We start from the raw sequence: 17,760 nt of genomic DNA, 5'->3' as shown, positions 1-17,760 counted from the left end.
CCCATGCTGGACCATCGTCGCTCTGGTCCACGCCGCCGGCATCAGCCAACCACCAGTATCCAACCTCGTGCCCGTCGTCAGATCGCGATCGTCGCAATAAACGTGTAAAACAAATTAATCTCGTTCCGCTTTTTTCCTTACCTTTTCGTCGACATTTTTTAAAACGACGTTAAAAGAGGAGGAAAACAAAAATAATCACGAGTAAGGGATTGCAATTTTCCAACGAGTTTCAACGACGAGAAGAAAGAAGAAAAAGAAGAAGAGGAGAAGGAAGAAGAAGAAGAAGAAGAAGAAGAAGAAGAAGAAGAACAAGTGGAGGTTACAAAAGAATAAACAGGACGGATTTTGTTGTTAATCCAGGAAACTAGTGAAAGTTTCGGTGTGAACGTATTTGACGTTTGTTACTACGGAAATAAAAGAAAAGTTTCGTACGATAGAGAAAGGAGGAGACGTAAAGACGAAGGAAGAGAAGAAGGAGGAGGAAGAAGAAAAAGAAAACAAGGAAGAAGAAGAGGAAGAAGAAAAAGAAGAGAAGAAAAATAGTGGCGGAGAGAGAAAAAGAGAAAGAGAAAGAGAGAAAGAAAGAGAGAGAGAGAAAGAGAGAGAGAGAGAGAGAGAGAGAGAGAAAGAGTAGCAGCAATAGTAACAGCAGCTGTTGTGTAGTAGTAGAAGAAGTAGTAGAAGTAGTAATATAGTAGTAGTAGTTAGTAAGTGGTGTTACCGCGCTCGCGAGTGCGGCGGAAGAGGTGCCGCCGACACCTCGACGCGTCTCGACACCTGCGGATCGTTTTCGGTCAGTCGTCTTCCTTCTCCTCACTCCGGTCACGTTCGTTGTGTGAGACCGTTTCTCTCTCTCTCTCCTTCTCTCTCTCTGTCTGTCTGTCTGTCTATCTGTCTGTCCGTCTGTCTGTCTATCTATCTATCTATCTATCTATCTGTCTGTCCGTCTGTCTGTCTGTTTATCTATCTGTTTCGATTTATCACGAAAATATCGTACAAGTATTATTCTCGTTGTGTGCGAAGAAGCAAGCTAAGAGAGAGAGAGACTTGTTCTCTCTCTCTCTCTCTTTCTTTCTATTTATCCATCTACCTATCTATTTATCTATCTATCTATTTCTATTCATCTATCTTTCTCTTTCTTTATCTATCTATCTATCTATCTATCTATCTATCTATCTATCCATCTTTCTCACACTCCCGTGTCACTGATGTGGTGGTGTGTCGTATTTTCTCGCGAGCGAGAGACTGCGGAAAACGCGATCGAGGAACATGAGGGACACGAGCCGTTACGAGTATATTACTAGTTGACAACGACGACGAAGAATACGAAGGAGAAGAAGAAGACGGCGACGGCGACGACGACGACGACGACGACGACGACGACGACGACGACGACGACGAGGACAAAAACGACGAAGACAACGACAACGACGACGACGACGGCGAGGACGACGACGAAGACGACGAGGACAGCCGCGGCGGCGACGACGGCGACGGCGACGGCTGCGGCGGCGAGGCAACATTGTTGACGTCGACAATCGGAACGACATTGTTAGCGGACAAAATTGTTCGACAACGAACACATAAACAAACACACACGTATATACATAAACACACACATATATATACGGAAAGAGAAGGAGAGAATAAATTTCGTTACTGGACGAACGAAGAAGTAGAAATTGTTTGCCAGACAAAACTAGTGTTATTGTTTTCGTTGTTGTACGTGTGGAAGAGGTGGTGAAGCTGGAGGAAGAGGAGGTGGGGGAGGAGGAGGAGGAGAGAGAGAGAGAGACTTTCGGACAATCCACTGATAATAAAGGAAACAGAAGAATAAACGACGACGACGATCGCAAACAACGACAAGGACAACTGGACGAATACTAAATGGACATGAGATTTCCATTGGAAGGAAGAGGAGGTGAGGGTTAAACGTTACCGATAACAACAATAACAACAAGTAGACAAACGGAGGACGTTGAAACGTGAAGTGTCTCTACGAGGACTTTTTTTTTTCCCCCTTACCCTCCCTTCTCTTCTCCTTTTTCATCTTATTCTTATTCTTATTATTCTTCTTATTATTCTTCTTATTCCTCTTCTTCCGCTTCTTCGTCAACGCTCATTCGTTATCGTCGTCTTTTTTTTTCCCTCCTCTCTCCCTCCCCTTTATCATCCTCGTCGAAAGAGAAAAGTGAGGAGAGAAAGAGGAGAAGAAGAAGAAGAAGAAGAAGAGGAGGAGGAGGAGGAGGAGGAGGAGGAGGAGGAGGAGGAGGAGGAGGAGGAGGAGGAGGAGGAGGAGGAAGGACAACATCCTCTTCCTCGTCGTCGTCGTCCAATCCGTCGTTCGTCCCTCCTCGGTCCTCACTGAGGAAACCACCTTGGAAGTGCAACACGGATCCGGACGAGGAACGACGACGTCGGCACCATGAGGATCAAAATGCCCGCGGTCAGGATCGCGCAAGGTGAGTCCCCCTCCTATCTTCTTTCTCTCTTTTTTCAATTCTTTTTCTTTTCTTTTCTTTTCTTTTCTTTCCTTATATTATTCTTACGAAATTACTTTTACGAATTCTCCGCCGTTTGTTACTTTTCTTCTTCTACCGTCGCTACTTCGCGATTCTTTCCTTGTGATTACTTTTTATCTTTGTTTATGTCCTTCTTATCTCTGTCTCTCTCTCTCTCTCTCTCTCTCTCTCCTTGTTTCTTTCTTTCTTTCTTTCTTTCTTTTTCTCTCTTATTCTTTCTTTCTTACGTGCAAAAAAAAAGAAATAAAAAATGTAAACAGTGAAGGATAAAAATTTCCTTAAGTAGGATATTCGAATAATTTTTGCGAGAATACGTTTAAGTAGGTACGATCTCTTTTACGTTGGAACAATTTCGTTTGAAAAACGAAAGGAAAAAAATGGCGATCAACAATTCCGAATTTCACAAGTTTCATGTCAAGGCGGTCCACGTGCTTTCACCATTCTACCCGCCTTTTCTGCCTCCCGTAACCAAGAGATTCTCGAATAAAAAGTTAGACACGATGTAACTAGATTAATCCAACGAGTAGAGGTATATTCTTTCGAGTCGAGATTATAATCGACTAAAAATTCACAACGATGTTTCGAGCATTCCGATTTTTATTAATTCGAATCTTAAAATTAATACTAACACTAATAATAATAATAATAATAATAATAATAATAGTAATAGTAATAGTAATAATAATACTAATAATAATAGGAATAACAATAATAATGATGATAATAATAAATGAATAAAAAAAGGGAATAAATGAAATAAAACAAAACGGAACACAAGGGAAAATAATAAAGAAAAGAAATAAAGATCTCAAAGAGAGGACGACGGAGAATAGAAAAGTATCTCTTCTCGTTTTGTGGCGTGTTAAACAGACGTTAGTTCTATCCTCCTTTTCGAACTAGAGTAAAGAAAGACGAAGAGAATAAATAAGAAAGAGAAAGAGAGAGAGAGAGAGAGAGAGAGAGAGAGAGAGAGAAGATGAACAAAAAAAAAGAAGAATATAAAAAGAAAAGGAAGAGGAGGAAGAAAAAATATAAAGCAAAAAAAAAAGAAAGGAGAAAGGAAAACAATGAAGGTGATCCGTGGTCGCGTGGCGCGAGCTTGGAAATCAAAGAGGGAAAACGGAGTAAGTCGAAGCTCGGGAAAGAATCTCGAGAGATTGTAAAAAGAAGGAAAAACAGAGAGAGAGAGAGAGAGAGAGAGAGAGAGAGAGAGAGAGAGAAAACAGTAAAAAAAGGAGCAAAAGATAGAGAGAAAGAGAGAGAAAGAAAGAGAGATGTAAGGGCAACGTCTTCGGTTAACTCTTCGGTTGAATTTTTAATTAGTCAGCCGGCAGCCCCGATGCCGACCTTCGTTCCAGAAAGAAGAAGGAGAAGAAATAGGATGAGGAGAAGAGTAGGTGGAGGGTGGAGGAGGGGGAGGAGAATGGTGGTGGTAGCGAGTACGGAGAGGAGTAGGGTTGTAGGGGTTAAAGAAAGAGAAAGAAAGAAAAAGAAAGAAAGAAAGAAAGAAAGAAAGAAAAACGAAAGAAAGAAAGAGACGAAGGAAGGAGCCGGCTTTTGGTGGGGTGGAGGGAGGGGGTTGGTATTGTCATGCGCGCGTTTTTCACAGACTTTTCCACCCCCGCCGTTTCGCGTAGGAGGAAGCAACCAACCACCACCACCCCACCCCCGACCTTCCTCGGCCGCCTCCGCCCCCATCCCCGTTACTCGCACCCCCTCCCTCCTACGCCCGATATCCTCTTCCTCCTTCTCCACGGGGCTAAACCGACCCTCGTTTCCACCTCCCCCTCGCCCCTATAACCCCTCGGTTTCTCTCGCGACGGCTACGACTACGGCGGCGTCGTCGCCGGCGCCGGCTCCGTTTTCTTAATTACAACTGCGATATTCTTTAGTTCGCGCGATGACGCCGCCGCGAAAAGATATCAGAATCTTTCTCGTAACGTTTGCTTTCTTTTGCTGATATCGGTCAGCATCCCCTTAAAACTCAATCACCTGTCGCCAATCGCTCGGCCATCATCCATACATACTTCTTTCTTACGAGTAAGGGTTAATTAGAGATTTCGTCTTGTTCGTTCGGGTTGTTCATGCGAAATTACGTCTAATCTATTTCAATCTGCGTTTCGATTGAGAATATTTTTGAAAATGGAAGAAATAGAGAGAGAGAGAGAGGGGGAGAGAGAGAGAGAGAGAGAGAGAGAGAGATTAAAAAAAGAAAGAAAAGAAAATATCTTTCTTCATTTTTGCGGTGCTCGATGTACTTAGTTTTGTTGTTATCTAATTAATACAATTGCGTAGTTAATGACTGATATATCTATATCTATTTGTATATATATAGTAACATATAGGTATATATGTAACAGGATGAGTGTATATTGTATTATAATCTCGTGACATCCAAGTTTGTCGGTCTGTTTGAATGATATCGTTGAAATATTTCGAAGATCTCTAGGACGATCTTAGGACGATGATATAATAGAGGAGAAATCGACAAAACTAGGATACTTCTATTTTCTTATCGACGAGGTAAGTATGTATTAGGAATTTCTTCTACTACGTAAATTTCTATTTCTTATAAATATATATATATATATATATATATATATATATATATATATACGTATGTCTTAATAGTTTCTTCGTTCGTTACTCGTCGTGTCCGATGGATAAACGCGTCGGACACGTCTGTACGATTCTAGCGTTCGCCTATCAATGTCGAAACTTTAAATACTATGTTTACTAACGCGAGAAGGTCTCTTCCTGGAAAGGAAAACAACGACCTTTATGTACCTTACAATCACGTTTACCTATAGACAAATACGTACACTCATCTATATACATACACACACATATACAAACACGACACATAATATAAACATTTATATGATAATAAGTAGAAAAATTGTTAAACGATCGACGAAATTTCTTTCGATTTTTTCTGTTATAACTTTCATAACCTCGAGTAATAAAAAAGAGAGAGAGACAGAGATATAGACTCTTATCTCGTTTATTCGAAAACACATGACTCATTTATCGTTCGCAATTATACCCGCATATCACATATATATACATACATACATACATACATACATACAACATGCATATATACATACATATTAGATATAATATAGCTCTGAAGCTCGTCGCGGTATTCTCCAAAGCTTTTCTAGGAGTTACATAGCACCATGATCGACTGGAGGTACTCACGAGGATGTTATTTAGCAAACAAAGTACGTTTTACTTGCCCCTGTCGGCACGTGCGCGGCATATGCGCGTTTTCTATCTGCGTGTCTGTTAAATATTGTCTTTGATGCGACCCGTCGGAAGCCCTTCTTCACCTTGTCTGTATATCTCTCTCTCTCTCTCTCTCTCTGTTCGTCTCTCTTCTTTTCTCTCTTTCTCTCTAACTATCTTACGTATATTCTATCCTTCTTTTCTCTACGTTCCATCGCTTCCTTCTATCTCTATATCTCTGTCTTTCTTTATTGGTCTTCCTTTACTGTGAGAGAAGAGACCCGACAAAAAAGTACTTTGATTTGATTCCTTAGATTAACCTTTAGGGCGCTAGGCGCGTGGCGAACCCTTTTTCTCTTCATCTTCCTTTATCTCTTCTCTTTCCTCTCTCTCTCTCTCTCTCTCCTTCTTCTTTTTCTCTTTCTCTTTTCATGGAGAGAGTGAGGAGTGTCTATCTCCCTTCTCCAAGGGTCCAGCACGCGACCAGGTAAAACGAGTCGTGTCGACGCGATCAGGAGTCACGAGCCACCGAATCAAACTTCTCTCTTTTTTTCGTTTCTTTTTCTTTTCTTTTTTTTTTTCTTTTTTTATTATCAATCTAACGACGAAAAGCACGATGAAAGATCGTTTCTATCGAATAATTACGACTTTTTAACGCTAAGGTCTTTCAAGATTTTCTTCCGTATTCTTCGCGTAAAAAATTTTTCAAGAAATATTTCCAATTCTTTCGAGCAAAGAGAGAGAAAAAAAAAACGAAGAAAGTGATAAAAGAGGAAAGGTTTAAGAATGATTTATTCGTTTCTTCTCTTTAGTTTTTTCGTTTTTTAAAATTAAATCGACGCATCCGTTGCTTGTCATCTTATCCAGGAGATGGCGCCAGCTTTCATCGTAAGGAAAAGGGCTATAAACTTACTTCGAGCCCCTATTCAAACCCTTTTCTTATACGTCATTCATAAATTATTCATAATTAATATACCTCGTCGTTTTTTTATATAATAACCGCGAACGATTAGATCCGTCTTTATCTTCCTTTTCTTTTTCCTTTTCTTTCTCTTTTCCTTTTTTTTTTCTTTTCTTTCTCCCATTATCCACGCAACATTAACGGGTTGACTATACACTCAAAGTGTTGTAATGCGTTTCAACGATTATATTTCGTGTACGATCGAATTCGAATCGTTAATGTAAAAATAATAAACGATACGAAGGAAAGCAGATAATATCAATATTATGCAAAAAAATGTTACTCAACAAAAAGTAAACAATATTATAACGACGCAACGATTGACGCAATTTTTATATTTTCATAAGAAATTATTGCGTAAATCGTATTTGATGCGCGCGAATGCACGATTACGCTCGTTAACGATCGTCGAGGACGTGTTCATAAAAAATAAAAAAAAAAAAAAAAGGAAAAGGATAATTAAACGTGCAATTAATGAATCGGTGTAAATCAGGAAGTAGTGAATACAAGTAAACGGAAGACATTAAATCGTTCATAGGTCTTAGGATGTTCCTTAAATCCTTGTCTCTTTCTTGTGGCAGGACGAACAAGGATAACGACGACGTCGATACGATTCTCTCTCTCTTTCTCTCTCTCTCTCTTTCTCTTTCCCCTTCTCTCTCTTCGTTTTATCTCTTTCTATCACGTTGTTGGTAGTGGGCTGTATATCGTCCGTCCAATCTGCCGGTGGGCAATTTCAACTGAAATACGATGTCGTCTGCGATACGTTCGCGAATCTCTTCGAGTTAGTGTTCTTATTGCCCTTTGTACGATCTGGGTATCCCCCTTAAAAAGGATTTAACACGGACGAATTTTCTATCCAATTAATAACATTAAAAGGATCTTGTATTATTAAGACGTTCGATAAAAAAAGAAAAAAAGGACGAAAAGGGAAAGAGAAAAAAAATACAGAAAAAAAGAAAAAACAAGGAGAGATAGAGATAAAGAATTGAACGACGTTAAAATATGATTCCGTCCGTTTCATTCACCTTTCTATTAATTTACTCCTCTTCTCGATCAAGGAGGAAAACGAGAGAGAAAGAGAGAGCAAGATAGATTTATTTCTTGTTCATATTCTAAAGAGAATATAATAACTTAGACACGCGGTGCTTTTCTTCGGACTAATGGATTTATACAAACTCGACTGTATTCCTTTAGAAACTATCTTTGACCGTGACAAAGGGCCGAATAACGAGTGTAAACTTGAAAAAAGGAAAGGGAGAAAAAAAGAGGAAGAAGATAAACTAGGGAATACAAGACGAGAGAAAGATAGAAAGAAAAAGAGAGAGAGAGAAAGAGAAACAGAGAGAAAAATAGAAAAAGATAGTCGAAGAGTGTAAGGAGGTAAGGCGTAAAGAAAATTTATGTTGTTTGCAGTGTCGGTTTCCTGGTCCATTGTCCAGCATTGTCCGAGACCCTCCTTCTAAGGTGTGAACACCTTTCGTAGCGATAATCTACTCGTATTATTATACGCTTTGTCGGGTGTTCACTTGTCGGAGGGGTTTAGCCAGCTATCCTCCATCGACTACCTGACCAAGGGTCATTTCGATCTATACTCTTCTTCTCTCTGTGAAATAAGGTGCAACAACACATTCTCTCTTTCTTTCTCTCCCTTCTTGAGTCCACTTTTCTTACCTGATGACCTGTCTGTCGTTCACCGAGGGTCACTCGAAGTAAAGGAAATCAAAGCAAGGGAAAGGAAAGCAAAGCAAGGTGTCTTTTCTCTACCCTATTAACGTTAACTAATCCTTTAAAGCATTCGAAAATTTATGTTAATGATCGGAAGTTAATCGAGGATATTAACTCGAGCCTAAATTATCTTTATAGATATGATCGATAAATAACGTTGTTAATTTTTGTCAATAATTTATCCTTGAAGTTATTTAAAACAAATTTATATTTAAAAATCGTTAACAATTTTTTTTAAATCATCTTCAAATTATTATATACGCATACGCGCTAATACGTACATATATAAATGATATATAGGATATATCTTGTAAAAAAAGAGATGTTCTAAACGTTTACTTATATTAGAAAGATTCCTTTCCTCTTGGTCACCCGTTATAATGTAATGTCCCAGGAGAGGGCGTATGTAAAGCACGTGGCCAAGTCGTACTACTACGTGGCACCTAGCTAGCGCGCGTTTAGGTACTTCTATAAATACGATTATAGAAGCTACCAAGTTCAGGGGAATAGGGAGGACCGTGACCGTTTTTAGATTTTCACTACTCCGAACCTACCAACCTTTGGAATTCGTGAGTAATGTTGCTTCTTCAAGAGAGTCAGGGTACTTTGCGGAAACTTCCCTTACCACTATTTTCCTTCTTCTTCTTCCTTTTCTTTCTCCTTCTCTTCTTCTTCCCTTCTTTCTCTTTTTCTTTCTCTCTGATCATCGTCATCATCATCATCACCATCATCATCGTCATCATCATCATCGTTATCATCGTCATCATCATCGTCATCGTTATCATCATCATCATCATCATCATCATCATCATCATCATCATCTTCTTCTACTTTTACTTCTACTTCTTTTATTTCTTCTTCTTCCTCTTTTTCCTTCTCTTAATGGGAAACTCTCGCGGTCCCTGTCGGAAGTACGTAATTAAAAAGAAAAAGGTATATACCTTCCTCCTACTCCTCCTCCGCAAACATAATGCTACCACGTCCTTGAAGATTATTTTTCACGCGAGAGTCGTAGGTTCGATATCAAGCCAGAGTTCGTTGGCTTTTCTCTCTTTCTCTCTCTCTCTTTCTCCTTCTTTCTTTCTTTCTTTCATTCTTTCTCTTTCTTTCTCTTTCTATCTTTCTTTCTCATTCTCTTTGGTTCGTTGCAACGAGTAGGAGACCTTGAGAAAGTCATATTTACTCGGGAAGTATCTAAAAAGTATACTTAACCGAGGAAGAGAGAGAGATATTGTCTTTGCAAGATCTTACTCCCTCCCATCGAAAAGTTTTCGTACGTTCGAGAAAACTAGAATGAGATAGACAGATACTCGAAATTCTTTCCGAACTACTCTGATTTTTTAAAAATGGATGACTATTCGACGACTACTTACTTCGTTCATTCTATTTCTCCGTCTTTCCGTTTTTCTTTTTCTTTTTCTTTTTCTTCTTCTTTTTCTTTTTAACGGTGATACTTGAATCAAAAAGATCGCGAATACACCGGAAAGGGATGTGACGATTTTAAACGCGATTTTCGACTCGAACGAATAAGTCAAGCGCAGGATATTTGCTTTGAGAAGGTCGGTTCTAGTTAAGAAAGGTTTCGATGAGATGGCACCAAGGAGATTAAGAAAAAAAAAGATTGAAAGATAGACAAAAAAAAGAGACAAAGCTAAAGAAGGATAGAAAGAGAGAAATAGAGAAGGAGAAATGAACGAGTCGATGATCGTAGAAGTCACGTCCGGTCGACATTGCTGACCCGGAAATGAAACAAGATGGTGGCTCTAAGCGTTCTCCAAATGGCACAAAGAGTAAGAGAAGGAGAAAGAGCGAGAAAGAGACTCTTTTTGATTGGTCAGAAACGACAAAATCGCTCAGCGGGACGTTCCCTGTTGTTTTCTTTTTTTAGAAAAAATAAAAAGAAAAAAAAGAAAAAAATCGATCGAGTTTCGAGAGTACTTCCTTTGTCAGGATCGGACCAATCCAAGACTTCTAATCATTGCAGGGGGTCTACTCGGCGGGATATTGAAATGGTTGTTAGAGAGAAAGAAAAAAAAGTTGGGGGTCAGGAGTTTTTTATACACAGGATTTTATATTGACGCGTGAAAGAAAGAAAAGGAGAGGGAGAAAGAGAGATCGTTAAATATGGCGTATTAATAGAATAAAATTCATACTTCTTGTAAATCTTAATGAACGTTCTTAATAGAATATGAAAAAAAAATCTTAATTTTTTATTACCGATAATAAGATTACGAAATATAAGTTTAAAAAACTCGACATTTTCTTTTTTCTTATATTCTTTTATTGATCGCAACTTTAAGATCTTAGGCGAGATTTAGGTATAACAAAAAAAAAAAAAAAAAGAAAAGAAAAATAAGAGAAAAGGAAGATTTTCTCCGTTTTTTAAATGTTTAAAATAGACATCATGAAAGAAGATATATCGACGATTTTATTAATCCGACAAGAAGAGTGATATTAAATAACGATGAAACAATGATATCTTCGTGAACAAATAAACGTTACAATCGAGATTAGTCGAAGAAAATCGATTCAATATAGTTACGGTGATGAATCACAGTGGGTTAAGGCAATGATCGATCATAAATGTTAACGATTGAAGCGTAACAAAGGGTACTTTTGCGTTTGCTTTGTAAAACGGGAGCGACGAAACGCTAAGAGCGATTTACGAGGGTCGTTTTCTCGCGACCTCCCACGCATCTCACGTGCGTCTTCTCTTTCTCAATGCATACATATGTATATATATACATATATATATATATATATGTACACACATACAGACACACGCATATATATATGGAGAATTTCGATGTAAACGACTAAGCTTCTTCTCTTTCTAAACTCTATACGAATCTCAATAAACTCTGACGAACGATGGATAGAAACGGGCAAACCAATGTTGTTTCTCCTTTCGCTCGAGAAAATTTTGCGCGATCGTTAATTATTTCGCGTGACACGCTTCGGCACTTCTCTTTCTCTCTCTCTCTCTCTCTCTCTCTCTCTCTCTCTTTCTCTCTCACGTGATATCACGTTGTCAAAAGTTTGCATTCGGATGTTTTGCGGCATGAACATTGCAGAGTTTCGCGCGGGGGACGTTTTGAATAATGTAACAACGAAGCCAGTCCCTACCACCTCCCCTGTTTCCCTCTTTGCCATGGAAGTTTCTAATTAACCAGTACGAGAACGAGCCCGTTACCAAAGAGAGATAGAGAGAGATAGATAAATAAAGAGAGAGAGAAAGAGAGAGAGAGAGAGAGAAGTATCGCGATGCCGGACAATACAAAGCCACTTTGAGTTCTCGACTCGCTGCATTTTCCATTGGCGATTCTGTTGGTTCTGCAGTACCACTGGTTTCGTTCGCTGTTTGTTTTTCGGTCATTGTCGACGATACAACTGCGTAACCATAGCTCAAACTACGTATATCTATCTATCTCTCTCTCTCTCTTTCTCTCTCTCTCTCTTTCTCTCTCTCTCTCTTTCTCTCTCTCTCTCTCTATCTATCTCTCTCTTGAAGCATGTAAAAAGAGTAGACAGAACCATATATGCGATGTACCGATTTAACTCTTGAATCGAGAGAGTCGACTCTTCCAAAAGTTATTCGTGAAAAATCGGGAATAACTTTTGACAACAATAAAAAATACATATATATATATATATATATATATATATATATATATTGCACAACAAGAAGAGATTCATAGTAAATTCTCGCTTGGACGATTCGATCCCACGAAATTTAAGGGCAGACATATGTCCAGACTGTTAAAGTTTGAGAAGGGAATGGAGAAACGTCAGGATTTAAGGTAAATTCGCGATGCTCGCGAGTGACACGTCGTCTCTGTCCGAGTAGAAGCAACAGCGTGCTACTAGAGGCAGCTGTAGTAGAAACTCTCTATAGTTGACTATAACTGTAACCCACATGATTTATTTTGATGAAAAAGAAAGGATGGAGAGATCGAGGAGAAGGTGGAGAAGGAGGAAGAAGCAAAGATAGAGAGAGAGAGAGAGAGAGAAAGAAAAGAAAAATAGAAAAAAAGAAAGGAAGAAAGGAAGAAATCAGGAAAGGGGTTTTCCTTGAAAGGAGTGCCCTGAAAAGGGACAGGTCAACTCTCTAGGACCTGTTTGGCCGTTTCTCAATGGACAATGTCCTGCCGGTCGACTCACAAAGGGACTCCCGGGACTTCGAGATCCTCCCACGATACGCATGTGGGGCGACTGGAGAGCGAGTGAGAAAGATAGAGAAAGAAAGATAGATAGGGAAAAAGATAGAATGAGAGACAACGCGTACCTCATTGAGAACGCGTGAGAACCAGATTTCATATTTCTCATAACTGCCCGGTAGAAAAGTGATCGTTGCTGGTTTTCTTACTTTACTGTGTACCCAAGAGAATCCCACACTTTATATTAAATTTTCTCTTTTTCCATTCTTAACTGACTACATTTACCGGGTTCGTCAGTTACTCGCGTTTAAACGTTTCTCGATAAATAAAGTACGTGTAATGATTGATTTAACTTGTATATAGGTACATACGTACGTAAGTACTTAATATCTTTCAATTATCCACGAAGAATTATATGTATGCAGGTTATTAAATATGTTCGCAGAATAAATACGAATTACGACGAATTTTCTATCGTTATTAAATACGAGGTTTGTTACTTAGTTACAAGAGTTGTAAACATAACGTTAAAACGATCGATCACACGTATACTCGAATAATAATAAAAAAGACACGGTACGCATACATACATCTATGTAAATACTTAATATCTTTTAATTATCTACGAGGAGTTATGTGTAGATTTTTTAAAAGTTCGAATAAATTACGATGAATTTTATTGTTATTTAATCGAGTTTCGTCCTTAGTTACAAGAGCTGTTAACGTTGAAATGATCGATCATACGCATACTTGAAAAGTAATGAAAGGAAAGCCTATACTGAATAAGAAAACCGTATTATTTTTATGAAAGAGTCCCGTTAGGTTTTATGTTTGCGATCGGAGAAGGTCGTAAGAGAATTGTTCGATCAAAGGATCGAATAAGGAAATTCGAGAAAATCTTCTCTCGATCGAAAAGAAAAGAAAAGAAAAGGGAAAAGAAAAGAGAAGAAGAAGAAGAAGAAGAAGATGAAGAAAAAAAATAAAAGGAAGAGGAACAAGAATAAAAAGAGAGAAAAAAGAGAGAGAGAGAGAGAGAGAGAGAAAGGGAGAGAGAAAAGAAAAAAAAACCTGAGGAGAAAGAAGGAGGAAAGGAGTTCTTGAGAATGAGGTCGATGGACCACCGATGGATTGATGGGATTCTTTGCGAGATGAAGCTTACGGTTACGAGCAAACGGGTCGATTTTTTTTTTTTTATTTTTTTTATTTTTTTCTATCAACGGACCGACCTGTCTTTTTTATATATACATACATATATACGTATCTATACATAGAAGGGGAGAAAAAGAGAGAGAGAGAGAGAGAGAGAGAGAGAGGGACTCGTAAGGGGAAAGAAAAAAACATTTCACGTAGAAAGGAAAGAGAAAGGAAGAGTGGTAGCCATTTTGGATCTTTTGTACGATGCACATACGTTTGTAAGAAAAAGAAAGAGAGAGAGAGAGAGAGAGAGAGAGAGAGAGAGAGAGAGAGGATCAACAAGGTGGACGATCGTGCCTAAGGGTTAACTCGAAAAACTCTTCACCCCACGAGAAAAGTCCAACGACGGACTAAGGGGTTTCGTTGATAAAAAGAGAGAGAGAGACAGAAGAGAGAAGAAAAAGAAGGTCAGAGAGATCGTAAGAAAGAGTGAGAGAGATATAAAAGAGGGGCGTTCGGTATAAAAATTTCCCCCACCATTATAGACGCACGTGGTGCGGTAGGTCCTTTCTATTCTTTTGATATCCTGTCGGCGGCGGGGTCCTGTTGGTCCTATAAACGCGTCTCCGATGGATGCTCCAGTCAGCATCCGAGCATGGACGAAAGCAGATCTCCATGTTGATAATGAAAACGTTTAGGAATATATGCGAGTACGACTATCGAAGATTCGTTCTTATTTTTAATTTACGTCGTCGTCGTCGTCGTCGTCGTCGTCGTCGGCATCGTTGTCGTTGTCGTTGTCGTCGTTGTTGATCTTGTTGTTGTTGTTGTTGTTGTTGTTGTTGTTATTGTTGTTATCGTTGTTCTCATTGTCGTTGTCGAACAAGAACGACGACGGATACGAGAGAGTATTGTCGTAAATTTCTCTAACGGTGAATCCTGTGTGCTCGGTGTGATCGAATTATATACGCGAGAGGACGCGTAATGGCGGATGACAAAGGTAAACGCGTTTGTCAATATGTTTGCGCGTTTGTGTGTGTGTGTGTGTGTGTGTGTGTGTGGGAAATAGTTATCCTTTTTTATATTATTCTCTTTGTTTTCTCTCTTTTTCTTTTCTTTTTTAAACAAATAGTTTCTTATACTCGATACTTCGAATCGATATTCGTTTGCTTAAATTTTGATCGATTTGATTTTAAAAGAATCGAAAGATATTTAAATATCCTTTTCTGGCGTTAATAATAAAAAAAAAAAATAGAGGGATCTTGGGTGGAATTTTAATTTGGAATTTAATTCGACGGTCAATGTACTTACTTACTCGCTTAATTACTTACAATTCTTGCTCTGTGAGAAACACGTACGTTGTAATTTTCGAATTTTTAAATCGTTTGATATTTAAATATCCTTCGTATATTTCTATATAAATAGATACAGAAAAGAATATGTCACATGGTTATATTAATTGATATCGAATTACTACATTTCGAAATAATTGCAATAATTCTTTCTGAAAAATTGAAAAGAAGAAAAAATAGAAAGGGAAAAAAGTGAACGAAAAAAGTGAGAAAAAAGAATAAAAAGGAAAAACTTTGGAAGAGATTTCGCGATAGAAAAAAAAAAAAAACAAATCGAATCGTCGAATAATCGTCGATTAATCTCGATGAATTCGATTTATAAAATTTCTTATTTGTCGAAACGAACGAATACAATTCTCTCGTACAAGAAGACTAACGAGTTAAGGTAAAAGCTTGCTTGAATTTTTCTTCGAGAAATATTATTTTCGACGTTGATTCGATTGGTGATATGTCACGGAAGATCTTAACGTTGAAAATTTTTCTTCGGTATTCTCATTTTTAACCACGTTGTCTTTCTCTCGATCGACAAACTTCACGTATCCTTCTTTTCTTTAACCTTCTATTCCTACTTCTTCTTCTTCTCCTTCTCCTCTTCTTCTTCTTATCTTCTCTTCTCTATCATACTACTCGTAGAAGGAAATTGGTGCGACCCAATACTAATGGATAATGGAATTATTGGTTACGGTTGGGGCTTGCCCTGGGGATGATCGTAATTCAATTGCTTCGATGTGTCCTCTGGACGTTTTGACGGGACGGATGTCCTAACAAGGACATTGCCTCGGGATATCTTTGCGGTGGGTAGGTACTCTAAGTTATCGGGATATCTCTTCTATTCTACGAAGGAGCATTCTCGTGTGCGTTAGAAACGTTAGAATAGAGAAGAAGAGTAGTTGGAAAGGATGGGAAGTGGAGAGGAGAGTAACTGTACTATCTTTTTTACGTAAATTTTTTATGACGGAAAAAAAAGATAGACAGAGAGAGAGAGAGAGAGAAAACATCTAAAGATTTATTGTCACTTAAAATTTTGTCATTGAGTTATTCGAATTATTCGAACATTTGATTGCGATTAATGAAGTTGGAAATATGAAATAATTCGTTAGAAAAAATATATATATACATATGTATGCGTGTGTGTATATATTTATATATATCTGATCTCTATTTTTTGAAGCGTTAATTTGTGATAACGAAAGTTAATAACTTTGAGATATTTTGTTTTTCTGGATATTCCCAATACGTGAATGGAAATTATGACTTCTTTGTTTCTCTTTCTCTCTCCCTTTCTTTCTCTTTTTTTTTCTTTTTCTCTCATTCTCTCGTCTACACACTATAAGGGAGAAGTGATCGAGACATTACGGATGTATGGACCAATTTGTAAGCAATCCAACTTACATTCGCCGGGCAATGTTGGATTTTTATGTTATCTTTTTCGACGAGCATTCGACTGACTCTCTTATTTCTATATATATATGTGTATATATATATATATATATATATATATATATATATATATATATTAGAGAGACCACAACCCTCTTACTATCATACGTCGTAACTTTGTTCAAGCTTCGAAACTTGAATCGATTATATTACCGAGATAACGTGTATGTCTCTTTCTTGATTTCTTTTTTTCTTTTTGTGCGCGTAAATACAAGTCTAACAAATATAATAATTTATATACGTATTTGATTTGTACTATAAGAGTTTCAAAATATTGATTTCTTTGTTAATATCGAACATTGAATATATACATGTTTTTATTAATTTTATGAAACCATATTAATATACATGTTACATATATTATTGTCACTTTATCTTTAAAAATTGCTTATTCAATTGATAAATCAATAATTTAAATACACATGATACCTACAAAATAATATAAATATAATTGTTATATCATCATTATAAATTGCTTATTTAATTTATTATTATAATTCACCGATAATATCCGATGAATTGATTTAAAAACTTAAGAACAAAACTTAAATGATATATAATATTAACTTAGTTATTAATTCTAATTTGTATAAGATATATCAATGAAACTATAAATTCGTTTGTGAGAATAAAAAAGAATGGAAAGGAAAAAGGAAAATCTCGTTTAATTTACTCATGAAGAAAGTAAAAAGTAGATGAGGAATAAGATAGCAGTCGTTCTTGGTGTGTCTTTCTTCGAGGACATCTTATAACTTATCTACAACCCTAGACGGTTCGTAGGGTAGTAGCGGTCGTACCGTTCCGTCGCTCTCCTGAGTTTTGGTCCAACATCTGCCCCCGAAAAAACAAAAGCCCATTGTCGCTAACGACCGGTCGCGCGTCTCTTGTTTCTAACCGAGCGCTTTTGAATCGTAGGCGAATAACGGATCCAAGGTCCATTCAGAGATCGAAACGGCCATCTTTTTCTTTCGTCATTTTTACTCTTTCTCTCTCTCTTTCTCTTTCTCTCTTTTTTTTTCTTTTTTCTTGTTCTCTTTCCCTTTTTCTCTCTCTTTCTATCTACCTATCTATCAATCTATCTGTCTCTTTTCTCCCCAAATTTTTTTTTTCTTTTTATTTGTATTCCCTCACAAGTAAGAATCACTATTCGTTCGCGTGTCCCGAATTTTTATCGATTATTTCTTTCTTTATATCAACTATCTTTATATATCTTTATCTATATCTATCTTTTTATA

The 17,760-nt window shown here is 37.6% G+C and overlaps 1 protein-coding gene across 1 annotated transcript in view; it reads left to right on the top strand.

Moving 5' to 3' along the window:
- Window positions 1–2,280: 2,280 nt before the first annotated feature.
- The window catches only part of LOC122634074 (B-cell lymphoma/leukemia 11A), a 30,178-nt gene continuing 14,698 nt past the window's right edge, over window positions 2,281–17,760 (top strand). Inside the window, exon 1 of the mRNA XM_043822646.1 lies at window positions 2,281–2,462. Within this exon, the coding sequence (XP_043678581.1) occupies window positions 2,426–2,462 (37 nt within the window). The 5' untranslated portion in view covers window positions 2,281–2,425. The remainder of the gene's footprint in view (window positions 2,463–17,760) is intronic.

The sequence above is a fragment of the Vespula pensylvanica genome, chromosome 14 (genome assembly GCF_014466175.1).
Source record: "Vespula pensylvanica isolate Volc-1 chromosome 14, ASM1446617v1, whole genome shotgun sequence".
Lineage (NCBI taxonomy): Eukaryota > Metazoa > Arthropoda > Insecta > Hymenoptera > Vespidae > Vespula > Vespula pensylvanica.
Note: the sequence above shows the minus strand (reverse complement) of the source record. Positions and strands in the feature narration are given on the sequence as shown.